A 24,917-nucleotide genomic window follows, 5' to 3' on the forward strand; every position below is an offset into this window, starting at 1 on the left:
GTGCTACCTCTTTGATATGGGAGACGGCAATTAAGTATATCAATGTATATCAACTGACTGTTATATTTCTCTCTTGTGTCTCCCCTGATGATGTGATTATTACACAAAAGTGCACTTGGGAACTTTTCATGTTTCATTTTCCCCGTGGACTCATAGGAATATCTTGATCACGCGCAAAATTGTGATCCTTTCCAATATATATATATTATGATGTAATCATAAGTTACTTGTTTAATTTTTAGATAAGCCTCCTAATATTTTCTGTCTGCCCCTGTATTTGTTTTACACAAAAACCCTTGCTTCAAAAAGCCGGTGGGAACACCTAACTGTGGTGAGTGAAAAATCATAAAGGGTTGCAGTTGTACAAGATTTTGTTTTCTCCACACCTTGGTTATGTATAGCTGATATGATATATGCACTTATCCTTACTATGTAAATGGGAAAAGACCTAAAGATAAGATAGTTTTAATTTGCTGTAACCACATTAAAAGCATTCTTTTCTACAGACTCAATATCTTTACCTTAGTTCTTCCTCACGCATCTGCATTTCCTTTAGCTCAGACTGTATCTTCTCTTCTGCAGTGCAGTAAGACCGACGATATTGCTGCTGTATGTGGTTGTGCTGTTTCTGAGACTGTGATGTCTGCTCCTGATTTATGCCGGTCTCCACGTGTTGTGGCTTCATTCTGGCCAGTGTTTCCCGCTGCACAACTGCAGCCTGAATATAGCATAAAGGTACAGTCATTACAATATTTGCAAGTTTGTGAAAAAGTTTTAACAAAAATAATATCTGCAAGACAATTGCATTTGAAATATTGAAATAAAAGCAATGTTACATTCAAAATACATATAATTCATTTTTCTCACTTTCTAAAGTAAATAAAATTTGAAGAAATATAATGGCTACTATTTTACAAAAAGTAATTATTTGATTTAAAAAGTAAAAACTATAATCCACCTTGGGTTCCACTCTCATAGGTCTGGTAGGGATGCCTCGAGATGTAGATATGGTCTGGGTGAGTGTAAGGGGAGGTGAAGCAAAGGCTGAGCCAGTCATCTTTCCCCGAGAGGCTATGAACTTCTGCATGAGTCCTTTAGGTGCTGAACGTGGGTTTGCCAGGGATGTGGAACTAGCTAGGTTGTTGGTGGATAGACTCCTGGAGAGGCCCCGAGACAAGCCAGGGGATGGTGTAAAGTTGGGTACTGGGGAGGATGGGCTAAGGGGTGATGGGCTACGTTTTGGAGTGGAAGAGGGGGTGCTGAAATTGCTAGGCCGGGGTGGTGTGGGTCGTGTCCGTGGGCTCTCATTCAAATTTTGGTCATTAAAGTCTGACATACGGGTTACCTATAAGAGAAAAGGAAGGTATAGGGTAAGCACTTAATATTTAGTATTACTGATACCATGTAAAAGAAAAAGCTAAGCAATTAAGATGAATGCATTGCCTATAATGCATATACACATGTAATGTTCTTAAAAGCATTCTTACCTCTAATCTTTATTTATACAGCATCTGACACTAAAGATTCAGTCCTGCTGTAAGCTGGTTTAAATTGAAAGGTAATGGTCTAATACTATTTTCTATCATCACTAACACTTCTAAGAACTGAACACCACAACTACGAAAGCCTCATGTACATAACAATTTTGATATTACCGTTACATTGGGTCCAGAGATGGGTTTTTCTTTTTTCATGAATTTTTTCCTTCTAACTTTTACTGGCTTCTCAAATATTATATATTTCTCACTGAATCCTCGCGTCAGCTTTAGAAATAAATCAAAATTGCTTAAAACTACACTCATATCTAATCATTCCAAAGTGTAGCTTTAATAAGCCACTCAAAGTCAAGTTTCTAAGCTGCCACTTGATTGTATAGCTGCTGTATAATAATTAATTGGAAACGTCACATATTTCTCATAGGTCTCATAATATCAAACTATCACGTAAAAAGTGTCAATATAAACTTTTCACTTGGTAATATTAGAATGTTTCAAGAGAACTTATCACTGCTGTTCAAGTTTACAGTAAAATGTCCCAATGAAAATATTAGACCATGATATGATAAAAATATTCCCTCAAGGAACAACATGCAGAAAACAAGATACAGTACATTACTGACAATCTTACCTTAGCATCCACCCTTTCCTCAGACATAGTCAAGATCTTGCCAGCATCCCTAAGCTCCCTCTCCTTCATGCTAGTCTCCTGGATCTCCATCTGGATCCTGGAAGTGGCCATGCGGTGTTGGACATCTCTTCCATCATTGTTGGTCACAACGGGGGCCTTAGTTGTAGACTGGTTCGTGGACCGACTAGATGGGATGGTGCCATTGGTGGTGGAATAAGTTATGCCCTTCTCCCTTCTGTGAGCCTCCTCTCGCTCCCTGGCTAGCCGGATCTCCCTTTCGATGACAGACTCCTTCTGCATCCTGCAGGGAGACGCATTGTTGTCACCTCTAATGTGGCTCCTTATGAGTTGCGATACACTAGCATAATCCTTGCTACACCTAACGCTTAAAATGGGGCAAATACTTGTGTAACAAATGATATTACTAGCACTGAAATGTGAAAGGGCTTGAAACATCTGAATTGTTTTATATGACTACACGAAACAGCTTATATGAGATGTCTGTCCAAAACAGCAAACACTAAACTGTGACACAAGCCCCCCCGAAGCAGCTAATATTTGGCTGTGAAATTGCATTTATAATAAGTAATATTAAGCTGTGCAACTAACCCATGTCAATCACAAATGACTTGCAGATCTTCACCATTATAATCAGCAAATACCACACCCCTGTCATATCGGTAAAGTGATTGTTACTAAAACTAGAGACAAACATTATAGCACCACAACCAGTCCCACGCAAAAAAATAAGTGATCGAACGGTGGATGGGAAGTCCAAGCCAGGCCGGAATTCAGTCCTAGGCAGTCGGTCCCGAGTCCACCCAAACGGTCATGATTCCCATAAGTTCTAGGCGATTAACTGGGCAAGTGTGGCTTGGGCTAGGGTATATATATATATATATATATATATATATATATATATATATATAGTGAAAAATATGTTAAGAGGGTGGGCTCCAGAAAATACTATAATCTCCACTTCCAGAACACGCCAAAAAAAAAAAAAAAAAAAGCTAAGGTGGTATCTTAAAACTGAAAACTATCTTTCCAAATTAATGAGTTAAAGCAACAGATGCACCTGATTTTTTTCTATCACACTTTTATACTGTCCGTAATGCCAGTTACCCTAACCATACTCTGAGCCAATGAATCGTTACAGCTTTCGTACGTCACTTTCCTGTCTTTTCTGATACATAAAGTGACCTTCAATCCATACAAGGTCTGCATGTAATATTACTGGGGCTTCATCTACGATCTGGTGCAGTTCCAGCGCACTCAGGTTAACACCCGCGTTCCGTTAATACTGTACACACACCACACCCGCACTGGAAACTTACATCACGGCTATTAATGGCTATTCAGGAAATTTTCTCTCCTTTTGAGGGCACAGTAAAAAGGAAACCAGGCTTTAATGTCCCTCGATGACTTCCCCCCCCCCTTCCTTTTTCCGTTCAGAAGTGGCCTGTTATCACTATATTAGTTCTCGGCGATTCCTGCCTGCTGCGTGTTCATCTCGTCATACGCAGGTATATTTGCAAAACCTCTGTTGTATGAAGGTCGCGAACTTTGGTCAGGAGGAGGCAGACACGAACCTGCATCAAGCAGTAGTCGCGATACACTGACAGCAGCAACCTCATAGGTCGGACAAGAGGAGTAGGAAGGGGCACTGTAGGGCTTCTCTGTTTCATATTGTCTCGTTAACACACATACGGACGTTCCAGATTTCGTATTGGCGGGGGATTCACGCAATCAGCTGAGGCATCCGTCGGGCATCGTTTTAACTGCGTACACTATTATTACACCCGTAGTTCTTAAACTGATCCATTATTTAAATGTGACTGCAATTTAACTTGTGGTTCATTATGTATACTTTCATATTCTTAGTTTTGTTTTTTTTTAGCTACTTTTGAGGATGAATAGCGACATATTTGAATATGTGTTGGAAAGGCAACAGAGTGTGTGGGCCGTCCAGCTGGACTGTGGGTATGCTGATGTTCAGGGTATTGTAAGGTGGCCTATTATGGCAGTCATTGCTTCGCGGCTGCGTGTGCATCTCGACTCGTGTTAATCTATTAATAGATCTGCAAGACATATAAAGTGGTAGATCTTGGAACTTTCTCTCAGAAATTTGTCTCGCACTGTAAAGAAACCTTGAATTTGTATAGAAAATCTATCCAGCAATTGGGTGATCTCGAGAAACTGTGTATCAAGCGCCAACCACAGCTTCCCCTGAAAATGAATTCCAGCTGAGTTATAAGAAGGTGTAAAGTGAAGGATAAACAATTACACCGAGAAAGTGATAACGTTCAAACGAATCATACATGCAACATAAGTACATATGTATCACTAGAGATACGTGGTGATTGTGGTATCAAGAGCATGGTTCATTCACTAGGATAACTAACAAAATTACAGAGCAAGGAAGGCTGCACACACTATACCGTGAGAAAGTGTACAAACCTCGAGGTGTCCTGCACAGTGTGGATCCTTGGAACAAGTGAATACAAGACCATGTATCAAGAGAATACAACAAAAGATGGGGACAGAATTGGAGGGCAACAGTGTTAACAAGCATGGGGAACCAAGGGCAGAAATTATTGACTGACTAGGGGTTCAACACAGGGTCAGGGGCAACTGATGGAAAAGCTGAGCGGTGGACGACGCAATTTCCTGGAAAGGAACAAGACGTGGGAGTGAAGAATCATGATTGCACAGAACCAGCATGCGAAGGAAGATGGAGCTGATAATGATTTCAATGGACGATTTTAACAACTGGATTGGTGGAAGAAAGTATAACACGGTACAATAGGGTGTCAAACAACGATAGAACCGTCGAAACGAGCAGCGCACTACAGAACTTAGCATATACCCAGTGGACGACCTCTAGGAACAAAATAGGAAGGAATGATGCCATAAAGCTATCAAAAGACGGCGCTGCGGAAGAAGTTAGGCAGAAGGTGGTGGCAAATAACATACCAGTCGGAGGTCCTTTAAGAATAAAATAAGGTTGTAGAGGAAGAAATGATAAGAGGGTACTAGTGTGGAGAAACAGAATGGAAACCAGCGTCATGAACATGCGAAAAGTGGGGATCACCGAGGGAGGGAGGAACACCAACAATCTCTGACTGGGAAATCAACGATAACAAAAGCGGAACGAAAAACACAAGCCAAATGGAAATTAGGGACGCGGATCATCACAGAAACAACATTCAAGCACATGGACTAACGGACAGCAGACAGGTGTACAGAGAAGAGACTGACATCACTGTTATATGGTTTGTCCAAGGGTAAAGAGGACAGACAGAGGGACTGACAATAGCGTGGTGCAGCTCGCGTTTCCGGTCCGTTCCGTGCCTGGGGAGAGTAACAGTGGACGGACGGACGGCACCATACACGCCGCCTTTCCCTAACATCCTCGCCGGACGCCTCACTCTTCGTTCATCATGCCCTCATATTTTCGTAGTTCCTCCCAATACTCCTCTTCCTTTATTCCATCTCGTTCTCTTACTCCTGCTGATAAGAAATGCAAGGCAGTCTCGTTCTGTCCTTTCCTTAACTTTTCTGACTAAACTTCCCGTCCCTTTTAACAGTTACGTTTTCACCATTTTATCACTGCACAAACTACGGCGTGGGCATATTATTACAGGCGCTCAACAACCTTGAATGCGTAGTTATACAAATGTTGACGAGCATGTGGTAAGTTGTCTTGTCTCCCATCTATAGGTTAAGATCACATTTCTGGGAGTTTATCCAGGATATCTGGAATCTGGTGCTGCCAAAGTGAGGCAGAGGGTCGTGGGTGGGTATATATTTCACACTCTCATACAGACGACCTGGGTTTCTGAGGTGATCCGTTGGCTCCTCGGGTAATTTGTCAGGTTCGAACAAAAGGCATGTCACCGCCGCCACTGTTCGGCATCCCGGGCCATCATCAAAATGTTGCCATAAACAATACATCAATGTACCCGACTGCCCTTGTGTTCCTTATTCCTCTTTGTTCACACTTCCAGCGTTTCTCTTCGTGTCACTCAACTATCTCGCCATGTCCACCCCACGATAGATAGTCATTCCACCATCATCTCTCCTCGTACTAACCTCAGTCTTCTCGCCACACATCAGCCAACTAATCTGTAACTTGCCTTTTTGCCTCAGGAATCCCTTCTGTCCTTATGAGGCTCCTGCAGCACTCAGGAAGCTGGACACGTCCAGTGTTTGGGACCACAGGCCACAGAGTGTTATGCTGTGTACGCGCCTACAGTGTGTGCAGAGAGTGCAGGCCAACTGAGGGGTAAGTGCTCGGCGTCTTTATTATGATACAACTATCATCGCGCGCATGAAGGTTCGTGGAATATGTTGAAACGATGTTGGCAGTATTGTAGTGATACAAAATGTCCACAATGTAAGCACGAGAATATGACCAGTGTTTGTTTAGGGTGTGGCTTCTGATGGGTGATGTCTGGTAGGTTAGAATTTGTTTTGTCTGTTACATCTGCATTTGTAGGGGATGGAGAGATCTGTGAATATAGGTTACTGAAACGTGAGGCAGGGGTTAGCCTTTTTATTTCTACCTAGGTTTTGGTGGTTGTGTAGGAGAGGTCTAGTGGCCTTGTACAAAACTGAGTGCTATGTTGGGGTGGGATTTTATCTGAAGGGTCTTTGTTTTACTGTGAAGTCACTGAGCGTTTGTGGTTACCAGGACCTCCAGTGACCGTTTTGAGTGGACTATTTTGTGTGGTTAGCAGCTCTGTTATATTTATGTCTGAGAGGGTGGAAGACTTGGCAAGTGAGACAGTTTAAAGTGGTGCGGAGGAATTGTTTTTCTAAGATGTTAAAGACTTTTTTTTTTAGTATTGTCCAAATATGATGCCAGTTAGTGACAGCATCACGTTTGTGTGTTGCTTTTGTGTTGATGCAAGAGGTGTGAACAGTGTGTGTCATCTGTGTGTTGTATGTGATGCCTATAACTGTTGGTGTTTTGTTCAGTTGTAGATACTGTCCACTCAAGGTGACTAAAGGGTGTGAGCTGGATTCTTGTCGGTCTGGGAGTAAAAGAGACTGAAAACTTCTGCGGAGAAGCAGACATTCTGTTCTGGATGAGCCATTGTTCCATCTGCTGTAATGTAGTGCTGCATGTCTGATGTGATGGTGTCCGGATGCTGTGGTGTAATTGTAAAGTCATAGCATACGGAAGCACCTTCATCCTGAGGCTCGTGTGAAGTAATGGGATGCCATGTAGCAAGAGAATGAATAGAGCTGGAGCAAGAGCTGCTCCTTGGGGAAATCTATTGAAGAGTTTAAGTGCTATTGCGAGTGACTTTGGCATGGCGGCTGTCTATGAGGTAGACCAACCACTTTTTGTCACTGTTGAAGAGGATGGTGTTCAGTAACTTTTTCTTTACTACTTGGGGACAGTGCCATATGCTTTGTTGGTGCCTACTGCCACTGAGTACTGTGCGAGAGGGGAGGGGATGTGTGGGTGGTTGAATTCAACTAGGATATGTTGTGGGAGCTCAGTGTGTAGTGTGGGTGTAGTGTGGTGATAGAGTCATGGGGTCTCAAGCCATGGTGTGCGGTAGGAATTATATATATATATATATATATATATATATATATATATATATATATATATATATATATAAACCAAAACCAGCTACCCAATTTTATCGACCAAGCCCCAAGGTAGGAAGAGCAGCTGCTGGACTGTAGACCGGGGCTGATTTTTCGACGTAACCCCGACCCCAGAGTGATGCGAATGAGTAGACACAATAGTGTGGATACGGAATATGTCTCATTTCATCTCACTATCACACACCCCAGTCATTTCTCCCTATCACTCACCCCCAGTCATTCCTCCCACTTCCTATTGTCGTTTACCCGTGTCCTCTGGTCCCAATACGTGAGGAGTGTCCACCTGTGAGATACACGGACGGGGAAAGCACCTGGCCCATCGGCGACGGTGGTGCCGCCCTCAATCTACCAGGCCATTAATCACCATCACCTGAAGGTAACAATCACCGTACCTTCAGCCACCAGGCTCATCGTCGTCCACCATCTCTACCGCTCGCTCTCCGCTCTCGCATGATCCGTGTAATTTCGAACAAGACGTGACGTATTTCTCCCACGCTCCCGGTCGCCCGAAACAGCGGTGAAGACGATCCTCAAGGTTATGTAGATTTAATGACTGCCAGTCAAGGCTGAACAGTCGTACCATCAACAGGAAAACGTAAATATATTTAGCACTCAAGCATGGACGCAGTTGCAGCTACCACCTGATCTACACAGAAGAGTGAGCGACCAGCTCATCCGCACAGAAATGTAAACAAGGTCTGGTGCGGTGGTATTCACATAGTTCAACAATAAGACTGGCGGGCAGATGATCTGCAAAAGATACAAAATGACTGGCGATCTCCTGATTCCTAGTAAGATACAACATGGGACAACCAGCCAGTTGGAGTATGCTTGAAATACAGAGGGGTTTCTGTAGACGTAAAGACGAAAGTAAACAGCGGCGGTACTGGTGATGAGCAAACGTGGCGGAAAGTTAGCAGCATCGCTAACAGTCAGCTGACCTGCTGACCTGAAGAAACCAGTATACCCGGAGGTCAGGTGATCAACAATAGCATCACTGGCCGTCAGCAACTGACCCCGAGCAAATAGTAAACCGGAGGTCAGGCGATCAACAGATCAATGTAAACAACATCACCGGCCGTCAGATGGTGTACTTACGGTTCAATAATGAAGGCGACCGTTAGCATGGCTGCGTAGCGCGGTGTGCTGCAGGTTCTCCGAGTAACGGTGAAGATAGTCGTCTCGCGCGGCTAACTGTACCCAGAGCCTTCTCACTGGAATCGTTCCACGTTTCTAGGGGCTTTCTCCATGTGGCTCTTGGCTTTTCTTGTCACTATTAACCTACCTCCACGTGGCTACAGACCCTGTCCACCTGGTTATGGGCTCCTCCTGCCAACACTTAGGTCCTCCACGTCGACTGGGGTCCTCTTTTCAGACCCTACACTGCGATGGGTCCTCCACACTACCCGTGGCACATCTCAAGCCTAGATGGTTCTCCCAAGGTGATATGGTCTATGCTACTGACGTTTCTCGACTCTAGCCCCACTTCACTTCAGATATCGGCACATCGAGTCATATGTATGATATATATAGTACGTACCAACTGAACCCTTCTACATTAATCTACCGACACGTAGTATTTTCACACGTTCACGTCTATATATGAGCAATCTCGAGCAGATTTCCATCGTTCTAATTCAAAACTCGGGATTGTTGTACTCAGAGGGTCTACATAAGCACTCTAACGCCGAGGACCACAGATCTGTCACTGTGGCGCACCCGAGCCACGCACGGCACACGGCAGCAGAAACCAGTATGGTGGAGGTGTGCGGCAGCGTCTCGAGGTTCCCTGCTGACTAAACCACTGCTCCGTCAGGTTCCCTCCTGGCCTTCAAGCTCCAGCTTTCACTTCACGCTAACTACGGAGCTCGACACTTGTTGGTTCGCGTCTCCCACTGCCCGTGCACGACAGCGGGCGCCGCGCAGCGTCTTCGCCCGCAGCACACACCTGTCGCTGGGAACCGGTCAATCTTCCTGACTGTACAAGCAACATTTGGCATCACCATCTGACCTCAAGCCTCCATCAACCACACTTTATTGCGGAAGTTCCACGATATCCAGTACGTCACATAACGGAAGTATGAACATATGACGAAATAATAGGAAGAATCTTGAAGGGTGTCATGCTCACGCAGTCCTTGAGCACGAAGGTGGGACCCTTGAGCATGATGGCGTGTGGCCTCTGACCTCACCCATAAGGGCAAGGTCAAAGATCAGGGCATTACATCCAAGGGTCGTAGCGTCGTGCTCTCAACGGCCGTGTCGTCGTGCTCGAGGCAATAAAATGCAATTGCGACGCGTCTAAAGCAGAAGTGTGTGAAGCAGCCAGGACCCAGGAGTCTTGTACCACAGGCCAGGGGCGTTACCAGGGTCGCCTCCGGTTGGCCTGGCGTGACATGTGTCCCTGAGCGTCGCAACCTGTCTGCCTTGCTTCATTACGGAGTGTGTGGTGGGTCACGTCTCACGACCAATGCTGATGCTGGGGTCGACGCTATTTCCTCCAGTGGCTCTGAATGGGTTAGGATAGTCGCCTTACGAATGACAAGCAGAGTAAGACGTTTGCTCAACCCAAGGCTGAGTGTCAGCTGCCTGGACGAAGCTTGTAACACCAAACGTTAAGAACTTCACTCCGAAAGGTAAACTTTCTCTCAAATGAGCAATGTTCTTTCCCACAGTTACTGGATTTTTTCCCTCTAATTTTTCGATGCGGCTGCGTCAAACTTTACAACTAGATATTTCAAACGAAAGACTTACTTCGGGTAACTTGTGCTTCTTCGAATCAACAGGAATGAGGAGCGTAGGTTTGCGGGATATAATGGCAAGTGGAAACTCATTTCCAGGTATGAATCTCGCACCTCGTAAAGACCCTGGGACATACGATGGATTTTATCGTAAGAGTTTGTAGAACTTTAGCGGAAGGTGTCTCGTGTTCTCGCTGATGATAAGTACTTTCATACACCAGTCGAGGCAGTGCAACTTGTTGGTAGCACCTGGATCGTATCATCCCTCAGTCCAGATTACATGGGGGGTTGAACAGGTGCGATGCTGGTGGCTTGGCCGCTAAACCTGAGTTCCTGGTAGTCAGTATCGGCTTCGCTTTGCCTCATGGCAACCACATCAAATTCATCAACAAATTTCAACAAGCCTTTCTGTCACATAAATTGGTGTAACGTTCATGCTGAAGATAATATATCAGCCAACGGCTAATATAACCAGCACTCCCGAAGTGTAGCGGTAGCGTTCCTGACCTTGACGCGTTCACGGACCACTCTGGGTCGAGCGCATAGGTTCGAATCGTTGTTGAGCCAGTCGGCTCACAGTCGATCCAGCTGTTCATCCACCGCTAGGGGTTTGTCGATAAAATAAGGTACCTGGCTTAGGCTTGGATATATATATATATATATATATATATATATATATATATATATATATATATATATATATATATATATATATATATAAACGTTAATGGGATGGCCTTGATTTGGGCCTCAGCTGCCCGTGCCGTCTTAGCTAACATAAAAAAAAAAAAGGTCCACTTGTTGGTTTTTAATTAATATTTGAATAAATAATGAAACTGTGCAATGTTGCCTTCGGACGGCCACGCTCTCAGCAACGTCCATTACACAGCCCATTGTCGGTCCTCTCAACAGTTGGTGGATATCGACGACAGTGAACCATTTCTATTTAGTACACTAAAGGGCAGTTCTGTTGCTGGCCAGTGGGATGCCTCAATCAATGACCTTTCATATATTATTGAAGCTTCCTCATCATCAAGGATCCAACCCTGAAAATTGGTAATATTTTGTGCCCTTAAGTGTCATGGGTAAGACTCAACAATGATACACGTCTCGGTGATCTATGGAGATCAGAAGGGTTACTGAATACATTTCCAGCTGGCTCCAAACTTTCACCCTCAATACGGATATCTACTGGGTCGGTTGGCCTTATATGCCTCCTTGCGCAAGTCACGAGAACCAATGGTAATGAACAGGAGCAGCCATCTCATCACCCACCTCCTCGACGCTCATTTCCAAGTGACATACGTGCGTTAATGAAGCGAAGCCAAGACAGGGCGCGCCCATATCACCCTTGAAGAAGCGTGTCATGAACGGCATTTAGTCCCTGTGCTGGTTCGTGTTATATAACAGGAAGCGTATAGCACGTTACCTGATGACGCTCATGCTGAGTCTGGATGTCTGTCGTAGCAGAGAGAGAGGAGGGGAGAGGTATGACATGGGTTCTGCTAAGGTCAGTGCACAGAGAAGGCTAATCTATTATACGCTGTGAACAGTTTTAATTACCTCTGCTGAGTATGTGTAACCACAACGACCCCCTTTACTACCCGTGACTGAGTCAAATTCTCTGAAAGCCGCAGAAAGCTGGCGATGGCCGCGTGGACCACTTCCCGTCCTCATGGCTGCTCACACACACAGTCCACACCCTCCCTCACCATCAACGTGTCCACGTATGTCTCTCCAGAAGCCTGTCCTTGCATAAAGGACAGGCCTCCGGGGTCCCCTAGTGAGTCAAGACTAGGTCGAGACGACGAACCTCCCGAAAACTGGACCATTACTTAACCGTCTCAAAGGTCAACATCAGCCGGGACCCGCCGCTCTAGGTCGTCTACTGGCGGCAACAGCGGGGTGAGGGCTGTCCTTTGTGGCTGCCAGGCAGCCTCAGACTAGAATGGGAAATGCACGTGTCGTCTGCAGATTCGTGAAACAAGAAAGTACGTCACTGTGTGTACATCCCTGCAATACGGAACTGAAGCTGTTTCACACTTGTCTGTCCGTTTCAGATTCTTTTCACCACACTGCAGCGACTTTCCATAGCCTCCTCAACGGAGAAATGAATCAATAAATATGAAACAATATATAGTACATCAGGAATCTCCCCTCAGAGGTAATGACATTAATAATGAACATTTCTAATAATTATTACTCTAGAAGGCCCCGGAACAAATTATATATATATATATATATATATATATATATATATATATATATATATATATATATATATATATACACACAACTTGAGGGAACACATCACGTGAATTTAAAAGAAAAAAGGTTACTTAATTGCTGGCGTCTCAGAAGCATGTGCTTTCTCGCAAAGCACGTTCGACCCAGAAACTACGAAGAGCGAGACGGCGGTATAAAAAGCAGCCAACAACGCTGCTCCATCAGGTTGTATCCGGCAATATATAACGTTAGGGGGGGGGGGGGGGGGGAAGGGAAAAGACACACAAACAACCTTCCAGAAGCTGGAGAAGTTTTAACAGCGCATCTGGATCGCTTATATAAGTCCTTTCATAAGTATTTCCTAAACAGTTAAACTTATATATAATCCATGCTTCACAGCGCCATCAAACAATGAAGCTGACCACAGATGATCTCAGGTTCATCATAAAAAACCAACGTGACGGACGTGCAAGTGACTGACTGACCAAGGGTGATCACAGCCACTCCAGGAAACTACTTAATTCCATTTACTGCACGGGAAGAAACCTTGAAACTATTTACATCTTCGCAAGTCCATCTTCATAGTTCCACGAATGCAAATACACACCCAGACAATATATATATATATATATATATATATATATATATATATATATATATATATATATATATTATATATTTTTTTTTTTTTCTTTTAAACTATTCGCCATTTCCCGCGTTAGCGAGGTAGCATTAAGAACAGAGGACTGGGCCTTTGAGGGAATACCCTCACCTGGCCCAATTCTCTGTTCCTTCTTTTGGAAAATTATACACTCGTACTTGCAGGTTTGTGAACGTGGATAGTGAAACGTGAGGCCAAGGTTAATAAAACACAAATCTTCACTTTCTGGAAGGTTAAACTTAACATGGAGGAACGTGACATCCAGCCTGATGGAACGTTTTAACCCATCTCGGTGGAACTTCAAACCTTGCTAAGTGGAACAATGAAACCCAGACGACTCATTATCAAGAGAGATCGTGAGAAAACTATGCAGATAAAAGACCAAAAGAAACCAGTGGAAGACGTGGCCGAGATACGAAGCCAATAAAACGAGAGGAAGCGATACGGGGAAAGGTGTGGCCAGAGAGCTAATCACCACCTCACGACAACGTTATCTGGCAACACTGTCGGCGCACCGCGCCCTAAACAATGCGTCCTCGTCCTCTCCCACTCCGTCCAGCCGCGTTCCGTTCCGCCTCCCTTCTTGGGAAGGAGACCTACACCTCCTCTCCCTCCCTGATTGTATGACGCTAACCCTATCTCCCCTTTGTTGTAAACACTACTGAATCCATCATCTTAGAATTATTGAGGGATGCTAAGCATATAAAAGCAATATCAGACAAGTTGGGACCCGAGCGTTTATACACACACACACACTCACACATTCACACACTAACCTACCTTGACCTCGTCAGAGAACCTTCACCAAGAGCCTGCAACTCGCCTCGTCAACCTCGTGAAAAAAAACCACTCTTGTTATACTTTCCATTCGAGCGAATTAATGAGCTCGTCTTGGGAGGCTGGGCTGCAGGTTCAGGGAATCCTATCACTAGAACATTGTGATCTTTACTACTGTGATGTCAGCACAGGTGGTACGCCTGACCTCTCGAACGCGACCCTTTGGAAACGATGGTCTAGCCTCTGACCTAATCGAAGCTGCCAGGCCGTCATACCCAAGGGTCGTACTGTCATACCGTGGTGGTGGGGGAGATGGAGGGGGTAGTGGGGAAGTGAATTACCAAACATATTGTTAGAATAACTAGGAACGTACATGGATGCCCGACCAGCAGGTTCCATGAGTGGGCTGGCCACTGTGGTAAAGAAACTTGGACACAAGCTGCAGTCCAGTTCTTGGAAAACGGATTAAAAAAACAAGCTTGACCTCAAAGTATAAAGTGTAACAACAGAGAAACGCTCTTCTTCTACACACACACACACACACACACGCACAACACATACCAGGACACAAAAACTAGCACTCGCGAAATCGTGAACTAGTACACAAATCCGAACCGGCTCCGAAACGCAAGAGCCAACCTCGCTCACCCTAAAGGCAAGGTACGGAACCCCCTTCAGCGAGGCGACGGTACGATTCTTGAGAACGACGCGTCGGTACCTCCCCAGGGTGTGTGATGAGTCCCCATGATGACTCGATCCTTAATTAACGATAAGGTCACGACTCCCTGCCCAAGGTCGAACCATCATGGGGTTAATCACTCATCCATTCGTTGCGTACGATGATGTATTACACTTGTAATAAACCGAACTCCTACACGCTGTTATGGGATTTACAGATCACATGACAACAGGCAGACAGCTTGCTTGCGCGTGATGACCAAAGCCTGAGATGATACGATTTTCTCTAGCACTATAACTTAACGTTTTGCGTACCGAGACAAAAACTACGTAACGAAAAACACTTTACACCAAGCTACAAAGTTCACTCGGCCTTGATTTCTGTACCTATTGCCTGATTACGTAATACACAAGAGGAAAGTTTGTCCTTACCTAAACGACCTCCAGGAAGTGCAATGTTAATGTGCACAGAAGCAGGTCACTAGTGAGAGATGGGTGTGATCAGTGGGTGGGAGGGAAGGTTAAGTGGTGAGGAAAGTGGCGACATGGACACAACAGACCATTGGGTCTTTTCGAGGCTCCTTGTGACAGGAGAAGAGATCGGAAATAGAAAAAATAATACCCGGAAGCTTAATATTAATCCATGGCAACGCAAATACCGTCGTGGACTTGAAGCGAAGCATCTGTGGTGTCTTTTTCTTAAGACGTATCTAAGGTCTTGTTGACAAATCACTCCATTTGTTTTAAATCCTGCTGAAGAAAACGCACTCTTCGACTCATTCGAAGTGGACCGTTTTTGCTCACGAGGTTGTATCCATTGCTACAAGGGAAATCAAACAAACATATCCTTAAATAGCTGATTCCATCATCGCCTTCAACAACATGAATACCTGCATCATATCACCTCTTTACCTTCTTGTCTGACGTGAACAACAACTGGTTTACTATAACTAGTGTTTCTCAAGCGATGCCATCAAGGTCAGACGCGGTTTCAAGAACAATTACAGAATTATCAAAATAGTGCATCTTTTTTTTTTCTACCGGTATGAAATAACAAGAATATCATCAAAGAACCTGCCCTATATACTTTAAGACTTAGAATGGACTATATGGACAAGAAAGTATTAAGGCTACTACGAAATATTACACTATTTTTTTCGGTATATCTTTGTCAGCAAACTTTCCTGCCATGTCAAGTATAAGAATTTAGGGGAGAAACCATCTTACAATCGAAGTATCTCTTTGAGTCGGTTTCAAACATTACCCTGAGTATTTACCTGCTTACCAATAAAGTGTAACCCAAGTCTACTTAATGATTAACTACTGAATCATCTCATATTTGCTATTAGATTTTTTGTTTTCAAAAGTGTAGCACGAAATTTACTCCCAGGAAAATTACTTCATTTTAAGTAGCTGTAATTTTACAATTAATGGTCAGAATAATACCAAAATGCACTTCTTAGGTTTCCTTTTTAGATTTTTCGTCACATTGTAAATGTTTCAAAACGTTGAGAAACTTGTTCTAAACGGCTTTCCTCTCAATACGATGCAATGACTTCCTTAAAAAGTAATGGGACCAAAATTAAACTCAGTATTGAAGGTGGGGACGCATCAGCCAACTGTAAAGAGTGAGGACTGGCACTTCAGAATTGAATCCGAATGCCCAGAGCTTTGTTCGCCTTTCTTTTATTGTCTCAATGTCCTGATTACATAGCATTAGGTCATCGGAGACCATTACACTCAGGTCTTTTTTCCTCGCTTCCGATATGTGGGACAAAAGAACTCATACTGTAATTTTATTTTTCTTCGTTTTTATTACCGATGTGTAAAACTTAACACTTGTCGATAACACAGTTCATTTGCCAACCGTGAGACTAGTCCACTAGTGTCTTGCTGATTCAGTTTGCAACTTTAAACTCTCAATTTCTGTAGCAGGTTTATTTCTCGGCTTAGGGTCGCTTGATGAATTTTAACAACGTCGGTGATACATTTTAGAAACAGAGCTGTACCCAAGAATGGTACCTGTGGCACACCACTTGATACATCGGATTTCTGGAACGCGAGATATCTAAAGTCGTAGATACGGATGAAAAAAAATCGAGATTACCTCTAAGGTGTTTAGGCAAGTGGTGAAGTTTATTAGCTGGGGAAGGTGGGTAAGACGTGTAAGAATAAAGATGGGTAAGTAATGAGGTGGCTTGTGCTAAGGTGCGTAATGTGAAAGTTAAGATGTGTACGTGGATAAGATAGGAAAGCAGTCAAGCATTCATGCAAATACTAACCTCCAACACTACATTACGACCCTTGAACACGAGGATACGGTCCTTGGATACAATGACCTGGCCTTTGACTAGACCCTAAAGGGTCAGGTCAAAGGCAGGGCCATCGTACCGTCGTGTTCAAGGGTTACTCCGTCGTCCTCAAGGGTCGTTCGTACCTTGGTGCTCAGGAGGTTAAGGATCAGGAGGAATGCGAGGGAACCTTGTACTGGTCGTGTGGGCGGGTGTGGCCACTGGTCCATTAAGGACACGACACACTAACCTTTCCCATCACTGCTGGTAACCCTACACGTCAATTGCTTCCCCACCTGGTGGCACTGCCGTCACTAAACATGCTTCAGATCACCTTGATCATACTATTCTTTCTCTGAGTAGCATCAGGAGATCTCAAGCATGTTACTTCAAAATTAGTTCAGATCAATACCATAAAAAAACTATGTACTCAAAAATTACAGCACGTAATTAGCTTATAAATGAAAAAATACATAAAGAATAACTAATAACAATATCAATAATAATTGTAATAAATAACTGCATGTACGTAACTGAAGTTATCATTGATAGGTCAAGTGTAGTGTGTGCAACGGGTGATTTGCGTGTGCAAATAGCAGGTGTTCTGAGTGGAGGTGTCTAGTGCTTGTAAATGAATCAATCAAACTCCCTACCATGTCTTGGGTAACGTTACTCTCCTCCACACTCCTCCTTCCGCTGATAAGGCCTAAGTTTACAGCACGTATGTAGCTATACTGTAGGTGTGGTGTTGGAGCTGCTCTCCCTGCTGTACACTGATCAAATATATCTCACGCATTCCCTCGTAAACAACTGGGGAGGTAGCCGGACCATCCAGCTTTCAGTGTTAAGAAAAAGTCGCACGAAAGAGACCCTTAACTAGCCTAACTGACTGGAATCCCCAGGTGTAATGGGTGGCATCCAACATGATACATCCTCCCACACCCTCCCTCCAGCTCATTCTCATGAATCATCCAGTTATCCCCAGAATCAACAACATCTACTGACCTGTGTCGCCCACACTACACATACATGCAGTGACCCCCAACATACCAGAGGGCAAGGATGCCCTCTGGTTCCCTCCATCCTCAGATTGGATCATGACTTGTGTGCACTGACCTTGTGTACACAGGCTGGTCCTCCTCCTCGTCCTCAAAGGGCTTCACGGTGACCTTCCTGCGGCCAAAGTCCAGGGCCGTCCCCGGGTGTTGGAGGTCCGGGGACATGATGCGGCTGTGGGAGGAGATGACCACGGCTACTGCCAGGGTTACTCTGACCAACCTCTGCTCAACACACACATTATGTATCAGTTTATCAGGTGAAGTCGATAGCAAAAACAAAAAAGGTCCAATCCCTTTTATCGTATATCTTTAATGGGTTGGATGGACTTCCTGTTCACATTCCAAGCTCTAGATAACCCAGAAGAGACTTCCAAGAAGTTATCAGTCTTTTATTGCTGGCGAGGTCAAAGAGAAGTGTAAGCTGTGTGTGTGTGTGTGTGTTGTTTGTACGGCAGTGTGTGAGTTGTCAGTGAGTGCGTGTATGGTGTACACATCCTTCCAAAAGTTGCGCCGTTTATAATGTCATGATAAATGACAGACAGGACAAGACGCGACTGAAGAAAGTCATCATTTACATGAAGTATCATCAAGCGCGACAGATTTGGGGGAAAGGTATGAAAAAGAGAAGCACCAGGTGTTGGAGTGGGCATGTGCTGCGCCGGGTGGTACAGTGTGTAAGAAACTCTCGGTTACAAGCACACGAATCCGAGAGGTAAGAATCTTACAACGATTCAGAGTTTGGGAAAAATTTAAGAGAAGTTATCTCATATACCAATCATCCGCGCATCATTTTTTGAAGGGAAACACGATGCGATTCTTGGAACATAGAGAGAGAGAGAGAGAGAGAGAGAGAGAGAGAGAGAGAGAGAGAGAGAGAGAGAGAGAGAGAGAGAGAGAGAGAGAGAGAGAGAGAGAGAAGAAAACTGGTAGGGAACCATGGTATGTACAGTGGAGAGAGGAAGGAGCCAAGAATTTGATGCAAGCCAGAACCGCCTGGGGAGTTAGTGTGGTGCAGAGCCCCGAGGCGGGCCAGCAGAGAGCAAGGTGGTGGACAGTAGACCAGGAAGTTTTTGTGGGATTAGCTGCCGGGGAACAACAGATGTTTTAGGAGCACTGAGATCTTGACCACGATTCGACTCCTTGGGTTCATATGATGGCCTGGCCTCGAGACCTAACCAGGGTTAGAGGCCAGACCATCATACCGTCGTCATCAAGAGATTTAAACGAACGAGGGAGTGATTGTTGAAGAGACTGCAAGATGCCGTAGTGAAAGTGGGGAGACTTGTAAGGAAGAGACAAAGAATCTCGTCCAGTGCAGCACTAAGAAACAAGGTCATCTGTCTGGGAGAGTATCAACAAGTGATGCGTTGCACACGGCACTAGTGCCAGATGGCTTTTAAGGTCAATCTGTATAACTCACCGAGTGTGTACGTGTTGGATGGCTGTTGACAGGTAAAGGTCATGAAACCGGAAAATATCACACATTTCAAACATACAATGTACGAAACTTGCTGTTCATTCCCTCAATGAGTAAGGTGAAAGGCTTGGACAGAGGACGAGGAAGATTTTGATAGATTCTGCAAAAGAGGAAATACAACCGACAGTAGAGTGTAGGTGGACTGTCCAACTGGTTGGGACGAAGTTTAACCCACAATGCGTTATGTTCAGCACCAGAGAGTACACACAAATATATGAGTGAGACAAGGTATTATACTAAAGCCCTATCTCTAGGGAAGGGAGGGGAAGGACTGTATGCCTCCTGATTCTACTGTTTTCTCCAATCCTCTTTCTGAAAATATCGCTTTCTTTACATACGCTTATATCTATATATCCCATCCTCAAATATACATTTAACGGACGTGTGTGCTGCTATATCATCAGACCACCAGACTATCTAATCATATCAGTCGCAGATAATACTCGGGAAAAAAAAAAAAAAAGAAATCTTAGCGAAGAACTAAAACGGTCGCCACCAATGAAGCAGACATCTGTAACCATCCACAAACAACCATAACGGTTGTTACAACCAGATGCGCCCGTAGTTACACCACCGGAGCGGTACGTACGTAGTCACCATAACGGTCGCCACAACTGTAAACAACCACTTGGAATCGTTCCATGAAAAACAGGGGTCTCGATAATGACGAAAAACCCATGTATATGATATACATTTTCAGTTAATTACAAGATATATATATATATATATATATATATATATATATATATATATATATATATATATATATATATATATATATATCTGACTTTTACTTTACCTAATTGTAAATTTTCTCAAAGCGGTGTATTTAGCATTTCAATTCATATATATATATATATATATATATATATATATATATATATATATATATATATATATATATATATAGTGACTCTGTGGGGTTATTTAGCATGCCTTGGGAACGTGGTGCACCGAAAAACTTCGTTGTTGATAAGGAATAAACACATCCGGGTATCATCGGACTGATAAGGAATAAACACATCCGGGTTTCATGATGTCATGATAAATTTCAGCCATTTGTGGCCACGTAACTGACTTTCACTGATTTATCAAGCATATGCGTCCTTAACCTTTTAGGTTACTGTGGCCTGACTTTAACTTTAGCCATAGGGAACAAGTTGAAGGCCAGAACATTATATATATATATATATATATATATATATATATATATATATATATATATATATATATATATATATATATATATTATACCTGATCGCTTGCAAAGATTCGAACAGCTTCCATAGCCTACTGGTTACTGTACCCAGCTCCCACACAAATGGTGGAGCTTAGAATCCTTGCTGTTGAGGGGGGTCATTTCGTGCCCTATGAAAAGCTATGCTCAGTCGTATGTATGTATAACTGCCACAGGATCCCTTCCACAGGAGCATCTGCAGCTCCAGCGCTGCGCTTATTTCAGTATCAGGGAGATGGACTCCTGTGGAGTTTAGAAATACTCTTGACCAGACTGTACGTCCAGTCCTCGCCACCGTGACTAACCATTCGCGGCGCAATTTCATGCAAACGGAGCCCGGCAATATATATATATATATATATATATATATATATATATATATATATATATATATATATATATATATATATATTATTTATATGTATTTATATATACAGCTGCAAGAGGTGCTGCAGTCAACCAGGCGGTGGGTGTGTGCAAGCAGTAGACTACCCTGTGCATTGCTTCTACATCTGTGGTTCCCAAACGTTTTGAGTGTCGTGCTACTAACCTGTCTTACTGTCCATGGGTACGTGCCGCCTTACGTGCTTGGCTCGCGACAACGACGACAACTACGGCGACCAACTTAGTTCATCCGCTCCCATCAAAGAAAACGGAACTTTTCCAGGCAACTTACGACGAATCATTTATAATCGCTTACTGCCGCGAGAGCGCAGGGGTAAATCAGCATATCTATCACTACTAAACCATACCCTGGTGGTGTGCGATACTCTCAACCCTACACTGTATTAGCACATTCTCGTACATGGTCTTGTCGGTCCGTGCAATTCAACTGAGACTCTATGTTACGGGATTTTTTTTTTTTTTTTTGTATATATTTGGTCTTTTGATCTTGTCAAGTCTCAAGTATTCAGGTCATTTATCGTGAAGCCGTACAGTTAGTCGTGGCAATATTTCGACCAGTGAGGGGTAACACTGTGAGCAATTCAAGCTCTTTTTTTTTTCCCAGTTTTAAACGTCCATTTTCTGTCGTGTTTGTAAGGACGATAGGAGACGGGTAACAACATCCACTAGCGTTCAGCCCACAGGGAGTAACACGAGCGTTTCTACCAAGACGGAGAGACATTATGAGGCAAGGAGTTTTATCTATAATACACCAGCAAGGCTCAGTGGATGTGATGGGCAACCAACGGAACCGGGGCTCATTAAACTCCCCACAAACGACCCCTCTCTCATTCCCCGTAGTCGTTGTGGTCTCCCGTACCGCCCATGGCTCTGCACCCACAAGACGCCTCCTCATTTCGAATTCTTAGGTCCGTTCTGCTTGGTGCATGTACGCAAGAGAGTGTTTGGGTTCTTCCCTTAGCCTAAGGCCATCATACACTCTTGCGTCGCTCAACCTACGTGGAACATACAGTGTGTATGTGTGTATGGTGCCAGGGGTGTGTGTGTGTGTGACAGTGGCGAAGAAGAAAGTCGGGAATGTTTTTTCACTCGTCGACTGCATGAGTCAGGGTTATGAGTCTGCAAATTCACACATTCATCCTCGTCTAAAGAGTATTACGCATCGAGTCTGTATTTCACGTTTTCTGTAACTTTCTTCAAAGATGTTCTCTCTATCAAGAGATTAAACATATATATATATATATATATATATATATATATATAAATATATCCTCACCTGTTGGAACCATCGCTGCTCTTGTCCTCAGAGGACGCTGGGTCGCCACACTCGGAGAAGTTGCCCTCGTCAGTCGTGGTGGTGAGCGAAGTCAAGTGGTCCTCGAGGAGCTGCTCCCTGGAGGCCGAGCTCCTCACCTCCTCATCGTCTAGGAGGTTCTCCCTCGAGTTCATGAGACGTTCCCTCATCTGGCGGAGCTCCTCCTCGCGTTCCTTCAGCTCACGGATCTCCAGGGCAATCTTCGTCTCCGTGCTGTTAGCAGATGGCGTAGGTGTTCTCCTGAGGGAAGAATGAATGAATATATATATATATATATATATATATATATATATATATATATATATATATATATATATATATATATATAATACACTTTCAGCGAAATTCATTTGGACGTCTGCTATTCTGACAAGAGTAATGGACTTACGCCTCTGGGAAGTCGACAGGCGGCGGGCTGACGGCATCGTAAATGACGGGTTCGCCATCGTTGCCAGGGATTGCGTGGGTGTAGCCGCTGGTGGGTGCCGCAGGCACGTCCTCCACCACACGATCCACGAACCCCTCGTCGGAGTCGTGGCTGGCTGGGGAAGAGGCCCCCTTCTCGCGCACCACCGTTGTCGTCTTCAGCGTCCCATTCTGTCGCAGCTCCGCCTCCTTCATCTGCTGGGCCCGGATCTCGGCCTCAATGACGTTCTCCTGCGTAGGGGGCTTCTTGGCCACCGTCTCGACAATGCGGGCACTCCTCATCTCCTGCGCGAATACGTGCGTTAGAACAAAGTTGCGAAAATCGATTTATATAATGCAAGGTCTTATAAGTTATTCCTTCCTCCTCCACTGATCTTTAACGCAACGTAAAACTAAAGCCATCTACTGATTCTAAAGAACAAAATCATGGAATATATATATATATATATATATATATATATATATATATATATATATATATATATATATATATATATATATATATATATCTCCCTGGGGATAGGGGAGAAAGAATACTTCCCACGTATTCCCTGCGTGTCGTAGAAGGCGACTAAAAGGGAAGGGAGCGGGAGGCTGGAAATCCTCCCCTCTTTTTTTTTTTTTTTTTTTCCAAAAGAAGGAACAGAGAAGAGGGCCAGGTGAGGATATTCCCTCAAAGACCCAGTCCTCTGTTCTTAACGCTACCTCGCTATCGCGGGAAATGGCAAATAGTATGAAAGAAAGAAAGATATATATATCGATTCTAACCTTGGGCGCCGCGTCATTGATGCCGTAGACGTACTGTTTGGTGGGGCCCTGGGCTTTAGCGGGGCTCTGCTTGGCTGGGGCCTCCAAGGATGGCGGGGACGACCCCTCGGACTCCATGGGGGAGTTGTCGAACTGGGGAGGCGGCGCGGGGATGAACTCTGGAGGGGGCGTTACTGTACTTGGGGATCCTTCCGTCTTCAGGAGGGGGGGAAAAAAAGAGAAATAATGTCACTGATCCTGCTCCAAGCAGCAAAGAAATAAAACCCGATTAACTTTCATAGTTCCCCGCTCCAACACTGCACCGTTTGTGTTAACTTATATAGAAAACGACCAAGTTTTTCAAAGGTCAAGGCATCTCTAAAAATTGCTATTACCGAATGGAATGAAGGATATGCGGAAACCTTCCGTGGGAAGAGTTTCCTGAAACACACTCACGTGAAATGGGTTGAATGACGTTGAGATTATTGGCTCTTCCTTTCTCTAATAAGGTATATATCAACATCAACAGAACACTGAATGAACGATTACACTGCTCTGCAGTTTGTAACTTGACCACCACCACCACCACCACACAACGAGTCTCCTAAACTGGTCTACTGAAGAAGTTTGGGACGGGGAGACCTTGGCAGGTGCTCCAGCCTCGGGGCTATCAAGTCTCTGACTCACTCCCAGACGTGTGTACGTCTGCTTTGCTTCACTCAGCTGTTCATCTTCTCCCTTACTTAGACTTTTCCCCTTTACTATCTAGTTTTCTGCCTCTCACAGGTCCCTTTCTTTCACATGTCCCTCCCTCCCATAGGTAACTCTCTCTCGCAAATCCCTCCCTCCAACAGGTCCTTTCCCTGTCGAACGTCCCTCCCTCCCATAAGTCCTTCTCTCTCTCACAGACCCTCCCTTTCACTGGTCCCTCCCTCTCATAGTTCCTTCCCCCCTCACAGGTTCCTCCCTCTCATACATCCCTTCCACTTACGAGTCCTTATATCTCACAGGTCACTCCCTCACACAGATTCCTCTCCCTAACAGAACCCTTCCTCATACAAGACCTATCACAGGTCCTCTACGTTCCTCCTCTCACAAGCTCTTCCCGCTCACGTCTCTCCTC

At 44.3% G+C, this 24,917-nt stretch overlaps 1 protein-coding gene and 1 long non-coding RNA gene across 4 annotated transcripts in view; one reads left to right on the forward strand and one right to left on the reverse strand.

Moving 5' to 3' along the window:
- LOC139766550 (uncharacterized) overlaps positions 1 to 24,917 on the reverse strand; it is a 261,997-nt gene that overhangs the window by 8,663 nt on the left and 228,417 nt on the right. For 2 of the 3 annotated variants that reach the window (XM_071695351.1, XM_071695350.1), the window contains exons 3-9: positions 23,816 to 24,010; positions 23,010 to 23,332; positions 22,583 to 22,861; positions 18,246 to 18,359; positions 2,128 to 2,428; positions 959 to 1,345; positions 522 to 718 (exon numbers count right to left, since the gene is read on the reverse strand). In XM_071695351.1, coding sequence (XP_071551452.1) covers positions 522 to 718; positions 959 to 1,345; positions 2,128 to 2,428; positions 18,246 to 18,359; positions 22,583 to 22,861; positions 23,010 to 23,332; positions 23,816 to 24,010 — 1,796 coding nt within the window. The remainder of the gene's footprint in view (positions 1 to 521; positions 719 to 958; positions 1,346 to 2,127; positions 2,429 to 18,245; positions 18,360 to 22,582; positions 22,862 to 23,009; positions 23,333 to 23,815; positions 24,011 to 24,917) is intronic. The other variant, XM_071695352.1, reaches the window with a different exon arrangement.
- Positions 3,470 to 24,917, forward strand: part of LOC139766556 (uncharacterized) — a 51,426-nt gene continuing 29,978 nt past the window's right edge. Inside the window, exon 1 of the long non-coding RNA XR_011716920.1 lies at positions 3,470 to 6,415. This is a non-coding gene — a long non-coding RNA (uncharacterized lncRNA). The remainder of the gene's footprint in view (positions 6,416 to 24,917) is intronic.

This window comes from Panulirus ornatus, chromosome 58 (genome assembly GCF_036320965.1).
Source record: "Panulirus ornatus isolate Po-2019 chromosome 58, ASM3632096v1, whole genome shotgun sequence".
NCBI lineage: Eukaryota > Metazoa > Arthropoda > Malacostraca > Decapoda > Palinuridae > Panulirus > Panulirus ornatus.